The 17500-nt window shown below is 38.5% G+C and overlaps 1 protein-coding gene across 2 annotated transcripts in view; it reads right to left on the minus strand.

Annotated features, from left to right (window-relative positions):
- Nucleotides 1–17500, minus strand: part of LOC138049905 (1-phosphatidylinositol 3-phosphate 5-kinase-like) — a 53744-nt gene that overhangs the window by 25564 nt on the left and 10680 nt on the right. For both annotated transcript variants that reach the window (XM_068896377.1, XM_068896376.1), the window contains exons 7-23: nt 17329–17362; nt 17026–17123; nt 16202–16527; nt 15124–15238; nt 14246–14443; nt 12583–12768; nt 12032–12151; nt 10409–11314; nt 8650–8753; nt 7840–7911; nt 6427–6598; nt 6148–6326; nt 4647–4760; nt 4235–4346; nt 3280–3485; nt 1515–1623; nt 1–433 (exon numbers count right to left, since the gene is read on the minus strand). The exon at nt 1–433 is cut by the window's left edge and continues 659 nt beyond it. In XM_068896377.1, coding sequence (XP_068752478.1) covers nt 1–433; nt 1515–1623; nt 3280–3485; nt 4235–4346; nt 4647–4760; nt 6148–6326; nt 6427–6598; nt 7840–7911; nt 8650–8753; nt 10409–11314; nt 12032–12151; nt 12583–12768; nt 14246–14443; nt 15124–15238; nt 16202–16527; nt 17026–17123; nt 17329–17362 — 3484 coding nt within the window. The remainder of the gene's footprint in view (nt 434–1514; nt 1624–3279; nt 3486–4234; nt 4347–4646; nt 4761–6147; nt 6327–6426; nt 6599–7839; nt 7912–8649; nt 8754–10408; nt 11315–12031; nt 12152–12582; nt 12769–14245; nt 14444–15123; nt 15239–16201; nt 16528–17025; nt 17124–17328; nt 17363–17500) is intronic.

Genomic DNA, 17500 nt, shown 5'->3' on the forward strand with positions numbered 1-17500 from the left:
CTTTAATAGCAGATGTCTTTACTCCACAGGGCTCCTGTTGTCTTTTCGTTTCACTTTTTGGCTCAATATAAAAGGTCTTAAGTGACCCTCCGACTGGCCTTGCTGTGTCATCATTTTGAAGTATCACTCTTGCTAAAGATTCACTTTTATCACTGATCACCCCACCCACAGGTAAAATTCCCTCAGAGGGTGAGCTACCTGGGGTATGAGTTAGAATCTTTACGTTCGAAATCGGTTGAAAACCACTGTTGACCCGAAACACTTCCTTATCTGGCTCACTTGGCATTTCATCTGCACTTTCACCAGTGTTCAGGGAGGGGTAGGGTGATGTTGACCTTGATCCCCAGGGAGTGAGTGAAGGGCTGGGATTGACGTCAAGGAGATTTAGCTCCCCCTCTCGGTTTGGAGTTACATCAAAGGACTTTGGCAGTAGCTGGAAACGAAAAAAAAAGCATGTGAAATAGCTGACTTTAATGTTCAAGAGGGATGAAAACTGGAGTAAACAGAGAAAACCTTCAGAATAAGGTCAAGATCATCTGGAATTCAGCCCCCAAGGAGGGGTAGTAAAATGCTACTATAACAGCCTACCTTCCTAAAGTAGACAGCATGGGGTATTCCCACAGGGACACCAATCTGACACCATCCAATAGGACTTAACTTTGGTGAATGGAAAGTAACCTGTGCTTTGTGTTGGACAAGCTGTATACACCTTATTCCAAAATGGCCACTGATTTATGCGCATACAAATTGGCTCTTGTTGCCCCGTTCAAGATAAAATATTCTATTGAATTTTAAAGAACGAGGCATCAAGGGCTAATTTGAATAAAAACAAAAGAATATTTAAATGGTGGCCATTTTGGAATATGGTGTACATGTATATGTTGTCGGTCAAATTCGTTCTCAGGTTGAATCCGTTTTTACCTAGGTTAAATTGGTGATCCTCATTTTATTAAAGCAGCTATCAACCCCACAAAAATGACTGTAAACACCTTTACCTTCCCTCAAGCACTGTCTTACCCTTCTCAACACATCTTTATGTTTTAGATCATCCTATCAGTTTCTGTATTCATACACTTGTCAACATTACAACATGGCAAGGGATCAAAGAACTGTACTATGCATTTACCGGTTCTCGAACTCTGGCCCTCTAGATCTATAGTCCTGTGTCTCCACCACTACACTACAACAACGAACATGCTCAACACACCAGACTTCTCATCATTATTTATTAAGTCAATTGATATCCACGAATAATAACCAAAACTGATCCTAACCTGACCCTAATTTTTTCTCTAGACTTAATTTAGGCTCCAAGAAAGTTTCTTCCATTCATCTGAGTACGTATTCAACCTACAATAGGTAAAATGAAGATCACCAGTTTAACTTGGGTAAAAGCCGATTCAACCTGAAAACGGATTTTACCGGCAACATATGCACTATATAATGTGTGTTGGTACAAGCTTTTTTCCCTTGACTGTAAGATAGGAAACAAGAGTAACACAAACTTTGCATACCTCTGATGATTTCCCATCAACTTGCACTGAAGAGGATAGAAACTTTCCATCTTTAGTGGAGGATGTCTTACCATTTTTCCTCTTTTCTGCCTGGATATATTCTTGTAGGCTTAAAAGGAAAGAAATGGCAATGTTATGCAACAGAAAATGTCTTTGACAGCACAATATGGCTGATGTTAAAGTGAAAAATCAGGAAGCACAGTGGCCTCATGGTTAGTGCGCTGAACTCCGGATCAAGTGGTCTGAGTTTGGGCCCTGGCCGAGGACATTGATGGGCCCTGGCCGGGATAAGCTTCGGCCAAACGGGCCACTTGGCTCGTAAGCAGACCTTACCTTAAGTGAAAAAAAACTCACTCTTTCTAGACGATTATTTAGTTGTGCAATTAAGGAAATGAGTAGTTTTCTTTCATTACACAATCAGATAACTATTCACTTGTAAATAGGGAACTGACTGCTGCACTGGATTACTAGTAACACTTAGCCCAGGATACCTGGAACAAAACGTTTTATTCCTAAAGGGTTTGAATTGGCCATTTCCGACTTGGTGTTTGTCTCGGTTTCGAAGTGAGTCTTGGTGCTCAACTATTGAAAGGGAAATGAGTTTGATTTGCATACAAAATACGCAACTCATTGCCATTTGAATGGTTGTGCACTAGGACTCACTTTGAAACTGAGGCATGGAGCAACTCACAAATGGGCTAAACAACATTGAGTTAGCTGATCTGGTCAAATGCTTTATATTTTTCGAAGAAATGTACGGGCCTTCCCTAAATTGTTACATCAAATCCCAGCATGCTGTGGGGGTTTTGGGATGATAAACATGGCATCCAGCTTGGTCTCGCATACAATACAATACAATACAATACAATACAATACAATATAGTAAGATAATGGTTTGACACTGACTAGTTTTTTTATGTTTCGTGCAAGACGTTTCGGCTGGTGCTTAAGCCTTCATCAGTTACAATATAACGGTAGCACACAGGAGTCAAATAACAGCACGCCGTGCGTGCTCTGCTGAAAACTTATGCTCATGCCAGAGACTTGTAGACCTCTGGGATGGCGATGTGGTCATTTCCAGACTGTGGATCCTCTATTGAGTACCAGGCTTCCGCAGGAAGGATCCGCACGCTGGAAATGACCACACCGCCATCCCATCGTCTACAAGTCTACAAGTCTCTGGCATGGGCATAAGTCTAGAGCTACGTTTCCAAGAAACTGCATGCGGATTTTCATCAGCGCACGCTCGACATGCTGTTATTTGACTCACGTGTGCTACTGTTACATTGCAACTGATGAAGGCTTAAGCACCAGCTGAAACGTCTTGCACAAAACATCAAAAAAACTAGTCAGTGTCAAACCATCATCTTACTATGTTAGCTCCTGACTACCGGTACCACTACTCTATTTTTAAACACAATACAATATCATACAATAGATACTTAATTGACTGCTCCCCACAGGGGCTTTTCAGGGCCAATGAAACACAACAAAACAACAGAACAACAACAACTCTTAGAGAATCCCAACTGGCTGCCGCGGCAAACCAGTTGGCTATGTACAAAAGTTCAGCTGGGAAGTTGAACCAGGGACTACCAGGATCAAATTCAACGAGTGGTCAGAGTGGGTCTTGAACCTGGGATCTCTGGATCTCAGGGCAAGCGCCCTAACCACTAGGCCACACTGTCTCATGTAGTGCTGTGTAACAAAGTCATTTTATTCAAAAGATCATTTTGCAAAAAAGGAAATGTTGTGCATTAGTCACCTATGATTCCAACCCTCAACAGCTTCACACAATGTTTTCTTGAGACTATTCAAGCTGTTCGCTATAACATACTCCAAGGCTTGCCTATCATCTGGCCCTAACTGATCACTCCTGTCTTCTGTGGCCAGTGGATTCTGTGGAGCTTGAAGACTCAATGCCTTCTTTTCCACAAGATCAACCTGGTCCATGAAGTTTGTCTGTTCATCCTAAAAAATAATTATCACATAACAGGCTTCTATGAAAGAGTACTTATTTAAAGGACGATACAGGTAAAGGCATACTGCCTTTAACTAGTCTGGGGCAGCCAAATAACAGTTACTGTCTATTGAAATGTTTCTTTAATCTTGTCCAGTGGTGGAATAAAGCGCAACTCCAAAATTGACAAATGTACTATGGCAGTGATTATAGATACCCTAATAAAAAATGACCTATAAATATCATCAATAAAATTGAAGATCAGGGCCCAGTTGTTCGAAAGCCGCTTAACTTAATCCAGGATTAGTGTAAACTTTTGCTTCATGCTTTTTGTGAAAGGTTCTTTTGCTTATTTTTCTTTTTGAAGATTGACTTCTTCTAATGTAAAGTTTTGCCGAATATCAGCGTTAAACAACATTTTGGAGTAGAGAAATAATCTCTTTGGTTAATTTTCAATATGGGATTAACGTTAATCAGCTTTTGAACAACCGGGCCCTGAACGGCAAGCTTAGCAACTGTGTGATAAGAGCATTGATTTTCCTCCTTAAATCTGTTTTTTGTGTGCCTCTCACTGCCATTGTCATCTTAAGTTTCTGTATCTCTCTGCCACCCCACCCTCCACAAAAACTACAAGGAAGCAACCTGGTTGAACGTCTTAGGGAAAGAGTTCCAAATTAAGGTGCAAGTAATGCTAAAAAAACAACTGCAACTTTCATTATCAGGCAAAAGAAATGCTAGCATTAAAAGTTAAAAGTTTTACCATCAGAGCCAAAAAAAACTGCTGCATCCTTGCTTGGCGGTCAGGTTGGGTAGAGAAAAAAGCTCTCAACGATTCAAGAGAGTCACAGAATGAAGCAAACACACTGGTTCCTCTGTGAAAAAAATAAAGTTGAATTTCTTGAAGAAATGCAACTACTGATGCAAGTGTGCAGTGTGCTCATATTTAGTTGCTTGGCAACAAGCAAAGGAACAACTGAAACGTGTTGTGCAGAATACTGCAAAAATAATAATTATGTGCTAAATTGTGTGCTGTATGTGCAGAACAATTATATTTCCTTTTTTAACCAATGATATTCTTGTTTTGTGGCGTTCTTGTTGATGACCGTGTCATAGATCTTAAAGTTTCTAATATCTTGTACATGTGTAGTACATTGCCAGAGATGTCCTTTTACCTCGTTGCAATTGCTTTGATGTCATCAATCCATAAGGATGCATCTCTTGTCTTCTCCTTGATTGAAATTGTGCGTGGAGGGATAGCTATTTCAAACAATTTGATTGGACGATACCTACAAGGCATTCATGAAAAATTGTCTTTTTCATTATTTATTATTTTGCCCTGCAGAGTGAAGAGCCAGAACTAGGTTTTTTAATACCCTGTATACTGTATGTGTTAATGTTGTAGTTCAAAATTTTTAAAACCAGGTCAATTTTGAGCACAGCACCACAGCCAGAAAAACCCTCGGAGTCAGATTGAGATCGACTGAAACTCTGTCAGCTCACACACGACCCGAGGCCAGAGTTGAACCCAAGTTACAGAGGTGGGAGGTGCAGATGACAACCTCTAAACCACCCTGACTCCCTAGGTTATGATATGAGCATTAGACAAAGAAAAATCAAAATTGAACTGGTTTAAAAATTTTTAAACCAAGAAACAATTTGAGCCACAACATTCATACTACAATATCATCAAAGGGAAGCGATAGTCAGTAACTGAATCCAAATTGATTCATAGTCTCTTGGACTTCCCATAGGTATTATCAAGTCTGAGAAAGAAAGAGATGCCGAAAGGCCTCTGAAATAGTCAAAGAGAAGACTTGAAGAGATAGAAGAGACAGAGTTTAAAGAGTCTCTAAACTGGTCTGGTCTAGACTTAACTAAATGTAATGCTTGCAATGAACCATTTTGTTTATCTTGGCTCCAGTTGCTTTCATGCAGGCTACATTTTATCTCTTAAAGGACGGTGCCTACTATTGTTATTGCGCATACGTTCTGCACATCTCGAGATACTCGGGTTTCCTATCGGTGATGCTTACTAATACAGGGATATTTTTGGGTGGTTTGAAATTATGCAGAGAAAGTAGATCTTAGTAATTACTATTGGTATCCAAAAAGAAATTTGGGGGCAACCATCCATTTTTCAGAGATAATTAAGCTTCAATTTGAGAAAAAACGCAATATATGGCTTTGTATTTTAAAGCTTTTTACAAAATATTGTTCTTGAATTATCTTTGAAAAATGCGTGGTTACCCCCAATTTTCTTTTTCAATTTCAGTAACAATATTTAAGATCTACATTTCCCGCATGATACCTTTGAATTAGTAGGCACCGACCTTAAATGAAGTAAATAATCAACATTATTTTAGTGGATTGATGAATTTTTGCTGCCACAAGGAAATAGAACCTGCAAATTTTGTACGGGCTTTATTCTGATTTCAGAAAGAGGTTCTCCCTCTTTCTCTCATTACAGTGCACTTCAAAAATTCTCATGAGCCTAACAGCCTATATCAAAACACCGATAAAACATCACTTTATGAATATTAATGTAAGAACAAGTAAATACTTAAATCATTGGATGTTAAATTAAAAAGTCGTTCTTTTAGCCCATATAATGAGATGCATTATAAGATCAGAGCGTAAAATTAATAAGGAGAGTGTTGTAACAAAACGACTAACTTGAATGATGCCACCATATTGGCATAGGCAAAGTACTGATAATGTTCCTTGTGCAGGGAGTGTCCGCAAGGTTCCACACTTGCACGGCGCTTGTAGCTCCCAGCGTAGAACCTCAGCTCTAAGTACTTTGCAAATGACAATGCCCACGCCTCAGGGGAAAGAGGTACAATTGGAGTTACCTAGAGTCAGAGAATATTGTTACTACTTCAAGGGTTGGAATTTATTTTGTGCATAGCTTCACTGCTTTGTCTAGAAACAAGTCCTTAATAACAACCTAACCTGTTTACACTCCTTACACCAACTCCAGGTAAGGATAGTGTGTTGAAATCCTGGAATAGGAGACTCAAGATTCCTCATGTGAATGTACACTGAACCAGTGCCATGCGCAAAGTACCTGACATGATCGACCATGGGGACATCACAGTTTGGGTTGGGGCAGATGTAAGATGGCCTGAAATTTTAAACAATAAAAATACTTAATAAAATTGGCCCTTTTCTCTCAAAAATAAGATTGCATTAAAGGCGAAAAAAAGGCACTGAAATGCTTTCTGCTTTCACGTGCAGCTTCAACATCACAACAATATTATGTTTGCTGTAAAGACTAGTACAGCAAGATAAGAACCATCTCACGGAAAGAATGCCAAAAGTGGCTTGTACATTGTGACACTCAGTGAGGCCGTAATTATTATCTCCAATATTAGCACATTACATCCTAAAAGGGAAAGCAATAGATTTTGCTCTGTCTAACGACAGATGATTTTACTTGTTAAACGAAGCTGTTTTAGGGATGAAAGGGTTAAAAGAAATTAAATGCCACGAGGTGCACAACTGACAATATGGTAACACAGAACACTGTAATCTTCAAGTAGATTATTTAACAAGTTGACCCATAGCCCACAAGGGCTAAGAGTCAATAGCCCATGAAGCGAAGCCAAATGGGCTATTGACCTGTGGCCTTTGAGGGCAAAAAGTCTAATTGTTTTCGTATCACCCAACTAGTCGGACAGAAAAGGCAATAATAAAGTTATCAAATGCAAGTTAAAGAAATATTTATTTGGGAATAAAACGAAAGAAAGCGTCACACTTTTCGCTACTCAAGGACTATTACTAATAGTCCTCTAGTAGCGTAGCCAATCAAAATCCAGTATTTGCATTAGTCCACTAGTTGGGTGATACTAATTACTAATAGTATGGCAAAAGCAGATAAGGGCAGAAATTACTATCAAAGGGTAGTTTGTGGGGCTAGAAATCCTTGAAAATCCATCTGAGGGTTATATAGCTCTTGTCATGGAAATAGGCCCACATAAGGACAAAGGAAAACCTCTGGTGGAAAAGGAATGCACAACTTTCACAATAGATCACCATTCCTCCATCAACTGAACTACAAGGCCAGAATAAGCAAGCCATGGGTATCACTATAGAGATCCTAATGCAGAGCCAATAGAACTTGTCTAAGTCAAGAGAAGCGGAGTATGTTTGAAAGTGGGGGGGGGGGAGGGGGGGGGGGGTAGGTTTTGGTATGCACCATGGAAGTATGAGGGGAGGGGGAGGAGAGGATTCGCAGAAAACAAACAACACTGTAGGAAAAACGTGGGGTTGTAGAGCCCCTCCCTCTCTGTGGCCCCTGTTAGTACATGGTAGGGTAGGTTTGCAGGGTCTGACTATATATTTAACTGTCAATAAAACATGTACCTGAAACAGTATATCTCCAAAAACCCACCAAGTGTAATATCATTTCGTCCATAAAACTCCATGAACACTGCCCTAAAAATGAATGAGACAACAATTTGTATTGGAATCTATAAAACTAATTTATTTATTGATTCTGGGTGATATGAATTGGTCAACAGAGATAGGAAGTTACCAGACTAGAGTTGCCCATCAACTGTTGTGATATTTTAGGCTCACGAAAAGACCAGTGAGTGGTATGTTCAGATGTTTCTTTCATTAGTAAGGTAGTTACAATGTCTAAAGTGAGGAGAATGTGCGAGCCAGCAAGCCATGCAAGTCATGGCTGCAAGTCATGCAAGCCGACATGGCAAGCCATGCAAGTTAACATGTCGGTAGTAGTGTTTTCGGCCAACGCATCGGTAGTGTGTCGGCCGACGTGTCGGTAGTGTTCGGCCAACGTGTCAGTAGTGTGTTGGCTGACGTGTCGGTAGTATGTTGGTGGTGTGTCAACCTACGCGTTGGCCAATGTGTTGGCCGACGTGTTGGTGGGATCGGATTCTTAACTTTTACCCAAGTTAACATGCAAGTCACATGCAGTGTTTAAAAGCTTAATTAAATTAAACCGTTTTAAAATGGGTGCTTAGACTTAAATGCTGCTTATCAGCGCTATTTGAAATGGGTGCTTAGACTTAAATGCGAGACTCGCACGGCTTCCATGACTCGCTAGCTCGCACATTGTCCAGCCCCAAATGTATATATACCGGGTTAGTTCTTTTGTAAGTTTTTTTTTTCAATTAAAGGAGCATAAATTATTTTGGACTTTATCCTCACCATGGACTGATACAGGGTCTTGGCGAGTTGTTTGACTCATTGGAGTAACTGATAAACAACACAGCAATTCTTTGATGAGAATATGGATCCAAACAGTCCACTGACTGCAAAACAATAATATGACCACTACATTAAAAAAAACACAATCATACAAAAGACCAAAAACATGCCATCTACTTTTAATTAATAGTGACAAAGTAATGGACTCTATTATGAAAGTCACTTTTTTCCCCCTGAACCAGCACAGGCATTAACAACCCTAAGAGATTGGAGGACAAGTTCAACCACAGTTTTCAACCACCAATTTTCTACACTGAGACACATAAGATGCAGAGGATGAGTTTTTTTCCAAGTATGCAAGCTCAGAACGGTATGTGACTAAAAATGCAGAATATATAGATGCAAGTTCATGTAAGCGTCACGAAGTGTCCCCTTATCCTTCACCTCAGATTCTAACACAATAATAATAATAATAATAATAATAATAATAATAATTATTATTATTATTATTAATATTATTATTATTATTATTATTACTGTATTTATAATTATTGTTATAATTATTATTATTGTATTTATATTATTATTGTATTTATTATTGTATTTATTATAATTATTATTATTGTATTTGGAAATCTCCCCCAAAATGTCACTTCAACTTTACTCCTTGCGTACAAATAAATAGTTACGATACCATAACCTAAAAACAACCCAACCCATGGCCCTCTGTGTTGTTGTAAATGGGTTAGCCTTTAAACCTCAAGGGACACTTTAACCCATTGACTCCCAGGGGTTCCCCATTGACGAGTAAATCGTCTGGCGTTAGACAGAGTAAAATACTAAGTCTGGCCGGTTTCAGCCGGTTTGGACGTCAAAGGGTTAATAGTGCTGTTTATCATGATTGAACATGAATCTGATTAGCTGCATGTCCATTCAGAAGTGGGATGACCAGAGAACCCTCAGTACCATTAAAGACCGTCTCAAGTTTAAGGGCCTATTGAGTCGGACATATTTTTTGGGGTGCGTATGTTGCAAAGGATGTAATGGTTAAGTAATTTGAGATAATTTGGCTTTTGTAAACCAATGACCCTAAAAATGACATCATCATGCCATGCCCATAGTCACGTGACCAATAAAAGAAAACTCTAAATTTGTCTATGTGCTACACAATTTGGGTATTTAATCAGTGATTTGATAATTTGTATTCGTTTTTGCATCCAGACAAGTGTGGTTTTCTTTTTATTTTGAAAAAAGTTTCTTTTTAAAGAGATAAATGATACTGAAATACCAATAACATTTTCAAAAAAGATGATTTGAAAAAAGCTATATTCTGTATTTGGGGGTGAAACGTGCGATTTAAAAGAAAATTAATTCAATTTAAAGACCACCGGAAATTTAGCTTTTTCTCAAACCAGAAGTCAGTTCGTTTACGCATGCGCAGTTGATCCGAGAACAAGCGCGAGGAAGGGCAAGGAAAAACTTTTGATACATGTAGAAACAACAGTTTGGGCGGTGATTTTTGCTTGTGATTGGATTTTCTGGTCTGATATGATCACGTCAGTCACCGGAAGTAACATTTCACTTCCTTAGCAATGCACGAAATATCAGTCTGTGGGCCCTTAACGCTTCAAATCAGATGGATATTTGAACATTATTTTCCACAGATAATTGTTTGAACAATGACCACACTCCTAAATACTTCGTAGATCATTTCTGTTTCATTCCATTTTGGATGAAACCATCAACTTGAACTTCTTACCTTGCGAGTGACGTGAACTGGGCTAGTGGATATTAAAGACTGCTTCTCCTTTTGCTCCTTTGTTTCTTTACATTCTTCTGACACCTTGTTGCAATTCTTGGTGTCCTGAACAAAAGCTCTGTCTTCTGTAGACCGACTGCTCCTTGTCATGGGTGATGTAATCCTGTCCATGAATTTACTTTTCCCTCTGAAATGGGTCTTGCCATTTCTTGTCAGCTGAATTTGTCCTCCTTGGGCTCGGAAATCAGAAAGTAAAGCCTGGAAAAGTGGGTCTTTATATTCCATGGTCAACGAAGTTGATACAAAAGGATGAGGTTCCAAAAAGGACACAAATTTGCTTAGATGTCGGTGATGCGGATTGGAGACATCAAACTGCTCTAAATCCTCTTCTGTCAGGTGGTATGAGTTGTGCTTTCCATCAATACGAACTGACCAGTAAATGTCTGCAGGCAGTGTTGATCTTAAATCAAAATTCCTTCCAGCTTCAGTTAGCAAATATGGAATAGGATAGTCAAGCAATGGTGAACTTGATAATATTGTGCTTTTCAATGCTGAAAGAAAGACTTCTGTTCTTTCTTGAAAATCTTGCCCTAAACTTTCAGCAACCTCAGTCTCTCCAGTCTGTTCATTTGTGTTTAATTTGGATTCAACTACTCTCATTTTCTCTTCAAACTTGCTGACAGCAAGTTTATTTTCCTCAATTAAATGACTTGTATCTGGGGGCAAAGCGAACTCGTCCATAAGAAAATGAAGTTCAAGTTTTAAACTGTAGGCAACATACACCATGTGCTGAAAGATGTGCTTGACTTTAGAAAGCACAAAATTGTTGCCTCCTCTTAGAATCACAGTACAACCAAGATCAGTTGGGCAGCCATCAATGAAGATCAGTGTCTTAGACTCTCCATTCTGTCATAAGGAACGATTTGATAATAATCATAGTTAAATTACTAGTAGAAAACCTCCTGTCCATTACATTACTCCATGTTAAATGTCCTTTTATCTTTATGAAAAGCAAGTCCAGGGGCAATTTTTTTCATTTTTAACTTCCTTTTATTAAATAATGAAATATTTTCATATGAATGACTTCACTATTAAGATTAATAGCCATAAATATAGTAAATATGGTAATAACAATAGTAATACACTAATACCAATAAAAATATAATAATAATAATAATAATAATAATAATATTATTATTATTTATTTTATTAATATTATTATTATTATTATTAATATATTATTATCATTATTATTATCATAATTATCATTACCATTATTATTAGCACACCCTATAGTTGATAAAATTAAATACAATGTTAAAGATGAGTTCATAGCAAAGCTAAATTATGGTCATTAATTAAGTACATACATTCCAAATATGGAATATGTAATCATATCCAAAATTATGAACATATTGAAAACTGAAACTAAGTGCTTATCTGAATGTTCTCAAGCTGAACATTCCACATGCAGGATGTAGAAACAATGGAGTCATTCCTTCCAGGGTAGTCCCGGAGTTCTAAAATAATAACTATTAATTGTATGCTTGACTACAGAGAGTTATCTTGAACTTGCAAAAAGAGGCTAAGGTAGTGGTTTTTTCACAGTTACTGTAGTAATACCTTAAGACAAAACCTCTGGACCTTAAATGACTGACACATCCCCAGTTGAGGACGACTAAGCTGCTCCATGGAACAGAGGATATCTGCACGTGTGCATCTGGCAATTCGCTCAACAACTGTCTGCAAGAGAATTTGTTTGTTAACTCTCTAGTACAGTGTGTAGGTTGCCAACAAAAATTTCCTGAAGAGATCTCTTTAATCAGTAATAACCTGGGGATATACATGACATTGTGTTTGGAAAAAAATTGATTGCTCCTAAAGAGGAATGAAATGTTACTAGTTTCGATTTTTCACCTATGAACTATTGGAGACTCACTTCTGTGATTTATTAAGATTGATATAATAATGATGTTTCCTTCCTCAATTATTGAACACAAGGGCCAAAAAAATAAAAATGTGGTTTTCTTGTTAAGGCTGGCAAGCTTATTGGAAAATGATGACCAGAAAAACAAAGTAGAGAGAAACACTTCATTCACTAAAAGAAACAACTGAAATGAACTCGACTTTTTGTTTCGATTAGCGTTTTTGTAAAGAAAAATATATTGACTCACTGGCTTAACATTGAGTACTAGAGTGATTCCATGTTGCAGAAGCATGTCCTGTGCAAGTCTAGAAACAGTCTTCTCCACTATCAAAATGTTTGGCCGTAGAGAAACTACCCTGGCAACAAAGTTCTTCAAAAATTCAAATTCTTGGAGGATGAGTGGATCAAGAGATGCAAGACGGTTCTCATTCCGCTGAAAATCAATAATAATACAACAATTAAAACATTCAAGTTAGGCGTCTCCGTCTGCATGAAACCATCTCTCACCTCTGTCTTGAGAAGACCAGACACAGAATACAATGATCAGTATAAGGAGATTGGGACACAGACTAACAGAAATTGTAGTTCCAGTGCCATCTTATTGGAAATTCCGAACAAAATCAAATTAAATAAGTTGATCAGAAATGGTTCTGCACAGAGAAGCAAGATGAAATTCAGTAGGACTGACTCATGACCACCAATACTAGTAAGATATGGTGGTCACCTTAGGCCAGACCACAAAACCAGGAAAAACATCACCCACTCTTTGTGAATGGGTTACAGTTCTCTTTTATGTCCCAGAGAAAGTTATAAACAAGGGTTTTGAGTCACAACCAGGAATATTTTGGTAAAGCCCAAGGATTCGAATAATATTTTTAAAATTGTTACATTACTTAAAAAAACAACAACAACAAAACCTCCAAAAACACAATTTTGCTATTTTGATTCCCAAACTTGGGCCAAAAAAAATATGTGAATCTCGGTCAAAAGGTAACCAGGGCTTTTTCACATCCTGGGTCATTAAAGTGGTTAAAATTAATGCAGTTTAACTGAGTTTACAACTAGGAGCGACTGCAGTCAATTGTTGTCAGTGGTTTTGTCATACTTGTGCATGCATTCGATTCCTCGTGCTTTGCATTGTACAGCTTATTCATCGGTGTGGCAGGAAGAAGGAGCATTTTGTGTGAAGCATTTCTCCCCCCCCCCTTCCCTTCCCACCTCTACTTTCCACTGTTTACCAGTGTGATGGGTGCCTGTCGTCTCAAGGGCATGGGGGCTCATGGCTGGTTTGTCAGGTTTTGCCAGCCATCTGTGCAGTCTTCATCTTGGAACTGGCTGCCAATAGTGGAAGCTCCAGGATGGCTCAGGTACCCAACTTCCACTTTAGCGACGCAGTTGTTAATTTTCCTAAAAGCAAGGCAATCTGGCAAAAACTCAGCCTTGCACTGTAACAAGGAAGATTTATTTGCATTAAGCATTCTGGTTTCTCTTTCTTAAAGGGGCTAGGTCATGCAATTTTAGGCAATTTCAGCACTGATCGAATGGTCATAGAATTAAACTAAAATATCTAAATAACTGTTCAAAACTATAGAAGAACTCTAACAAAACAAAGGGAAGCCAAGAAGGGACATGGATGGACAAAACTGGAGAGGATTGAAATGGATTGAATTTGGGTACATTTGAAAAACGTCGGCCCACCTTTTTTCAAATTTATATCAGTCTATGTCAAAATGTCATTTACACAACAGGAAAATCATTCTCAGTTGTTATCTGGCCGTGATTTTGCAAATGAAAGACTCTTGCTCTGCCGTTTAGAGCTCATAATTAACAAAATTAAACAAATATACCCAAAATAGCGTGACCTAGCCCCTTTAACAAGGCTTTGAAAAATGACTTTCAATGTACTATACCTGATAATCAATAGCACAGCTTAAAACAAGTAACTTGGGGTGACTCAGCACACTGGACATCTTCTTGTTAGCAATATTCTTAGTGAATACCACGCCACAGATCATTTCACAGTCCCTTTTGTTCCCACCCGGTATTTTCTTGAACTTCACATATTCACAAATGTGCATGTCGTCATCCTTTCTTACATCAGGACTTACCTGGAGTGGATAGAAACCAAAAAAAAATCCCTGAATAATGACTACTGTTTTGAAAAGCTAGGGATCAGCAATTAGACATAAATGGGACTGGATAAAGACTGAAAAAGTACCAGACTGGTCTACAGTACAGTACCCTGTTCTAGACTGTAAGCAGTCTCTCTTTCGCTCTAAAATCATTTAAACGAATGCGTATGTTGGCTGAAGCTATAGGTTGGTATTTGTAACTTGCAGTTTCAGGCATTTTAAAAGTTCAGCGTGTGCATTCGTTTAAATGATTTTAGAGCAAAAGAGAGACTGCTTACAGTCTACAATTGTGGACAAAACTCTTAGAAAATTCCCTTTCCAACCACTTGCAGTTGTAGGCAAACAATTTGATCATATTTCAACTGCCTCACCTCCAACTCAATGTTATTTTCTGGGGGCCACAAAAAGTTTCCTGGAAATCAACATTGGATAGGGGAGGGGGGAGAAGAAGTAACTGTTGCAGAATTCACAAGGGAGAAATAGTGAACAAGTAATTTTGTCAGTTTGTGTATGTTTTCTTAACGAGTTTTGTCCAAGATTGCAGCCCTGTTCAAAAGTATAAAAACACGCAACCCTCACTTGAAGCAAAATATTAGCCACAAATAGACACTTTTACCAACCCACTAGACTAAGTATAGTAGATGTACAAGTTGTACCTGTTCACTCACTCGCTTTACGAGTGGTAAAATGGTGTCTTTCCAATCAAGTGATAAGCCAGCATCTTTAAGGAGTTGAACCAACAGAGTATTCAGGTGATAAGCATGTGCAGACCTGAAAAAGAAAATTCACACAAGATTCATGTCAATGGCATAATTAGCAACCCAATGGGCCATTTCTGAGTTCTGAGTTGCTGTTTGTCTTCATTTCATTTAGTTAGTCTTGGTGCTCAACTGCTGGGCAGGGGGAGGGGGGGGGGGGGGGGGAGACTCCCATGTAAAAAGGGAAGGGATGCTCGTTGTCTCACACAGGGGTGTATATTTCAGATTTTGGTCTCACTTAGGGTGTTCTGGGCAAAACACCATTATATGCCGTGAAGGTCTCCTTTAGGGTTGTGCCCCCCGGGGCTCAACTATTGTAAGCAAAATGAGTTTGATTTGCATAAGAATACATAATTAACTCATTTCCATTTGAATGGTTGTACACCAGGACTCGTTTTGAAACTGAGGCATGCAGCAACTTGGAAGTGGGCTATTTAATCACCAACTGATTGGCTAAGTAACTATGGTGTGGAAGGCTGCAGGTAATAGAACTTGTGCAAAACCAACTCTTGGGGTCCATACGTAGGTAGTCATGACAAGTATTAAGTATTAGTTAGTTAGCTGACCACAGTCGAGCAATTCTTCACAACTTCTCGCCACTCTTCTCTGTCATTCATGAGGGCAGGCAAATCTTCTAACTGGATGTTCAGGTCTCTAGTGATGCTGTCCAAGAAGCTAAATGGTCTTCTTCCTCTGTTAGGACATTGGAGTCTCAGAAGCAGAACGTCGAAGATTATCTGATCTTTAGCTCTGAAGCAATGCCCAGCAAACGCCATATTAAGTACAGCATTATTTTTAGGTTAGAGTAAAAAAACACACCTGGGTATCTTTCATTGAGAAACAGACTTTAGGAAGCAAGACTGCATTACAGTGTACATATGAGAAGCTTTGCGAAATAAACCCAGAAAGAAATGGTGAAATGTACAGATGGATTTCATTGAACTGTGCCACCATGAACATTCATGGATATCCTCACCTAAGTCGTTCCATGGCTAATCTCTCTTCATTATCCTCTCTCAGTTCACTGAGGTCAGAAGTAGAAGGTGATTTATCGACTCTTATCTCTTTGGCCATCATGGCACCACTAAAGATCTCATCAGGAGTATAACTGATGCCCAGAGCTTGTGAAGTCTCTTCTTCAATGGGTTTTTTGTTGCTTGGTCTCAAGGGGGTGTGTGGGTACCCCTCACTGTACACATATTGCTCAAGTGGGGGAGGAGGAACGTCTGTTATTAGTGACAGCTTGAAATTTCCCACTTCCTTATTTCCCTCAGAGCTGGGTGCTGATCCAAGTTTACCATGCTATGTAAAAAGATTTGACATTAAGTCAAAAATTCAAGGCCAAAAAATGTAGTTAATATTACCATAATTAGCCACACAAGCTCATCTTTCATTACCAAAAAATGCAGTCTTTTATTGTGGTTTTGCTAATTCAACCACTAATTTAATACTAACTTAACCAATAGGCCATTTCCAGAGTTTATGTCTGCCTCCTCTTCAATGCGAGTCTATTAGTGCAAAGTTTTTGTGATGGTAATTAGTTCTACTTCACATACTTATTGAAAACTAATTTTCATAAGAAAAACTTCACACTTAGACTCACTTTAAAGAGGAGGCAGACATGAACTCGGAAATGGCCTATACTAACCAATACTAATACTAATTTAACCAATACTAACCAATACTAATACTACCGGTAATTCAACCAATACTAATTTACCATCATGATGAAGTCCTGAAAATAATGATCCGAATATTTGGTAGTTCTGAAGCTGAAAATAGTCTTTTTGAAATTATTACCTCTCCAAAATGATTCAAATCAACCTTCAGTGATAACTCGCTGTCACCTTGTTCGGAGGCGAGGCCATTTGTCAAGTCCAAATCAAGAAGCTTGGGACCTTGAAACAAAACCATTTTTTTGATAAATTTTATTTTTTAACACTGTACAATACAGAATATACAATAAGAAACACAAGTCAACAAATACATCAATATTCAGTCGGAAAAGAATTATAACAAAATAATAAACCATTAGTATGATTATCATTAACAATGAGAAGAAAGAAGTTGTATCAATATAAACATAGTATATTTCAGTTTTACCTGCTACTTTGAGATTGCTTAATTTCCCAGGGAGCTAAAATGACAAAGAAAGGTAGGTAATCAAAAGTAAGAGAGCACGATAAAATGGGACAGAGGGGGACAGGGAGGGGTGGGGGAGGAATGCCACGGCAAAGAGAGCATTCGCCTTCTAACAGCGACACACAGGTTCAAA

This window comes from Montipora capricornis, chromosome 5 (assembly GCF_036669925.1).
Source record: "Montipora capricornis isolate CH-2021 chromosome 5, ASM3666992v2, whole genome shotgun sequence".
NCBI lineage: Eukaryota > Metazoa > Cnidaria > Anthozoa > Scleractinia > Acroporidae > Montipora > Montipora capricornis.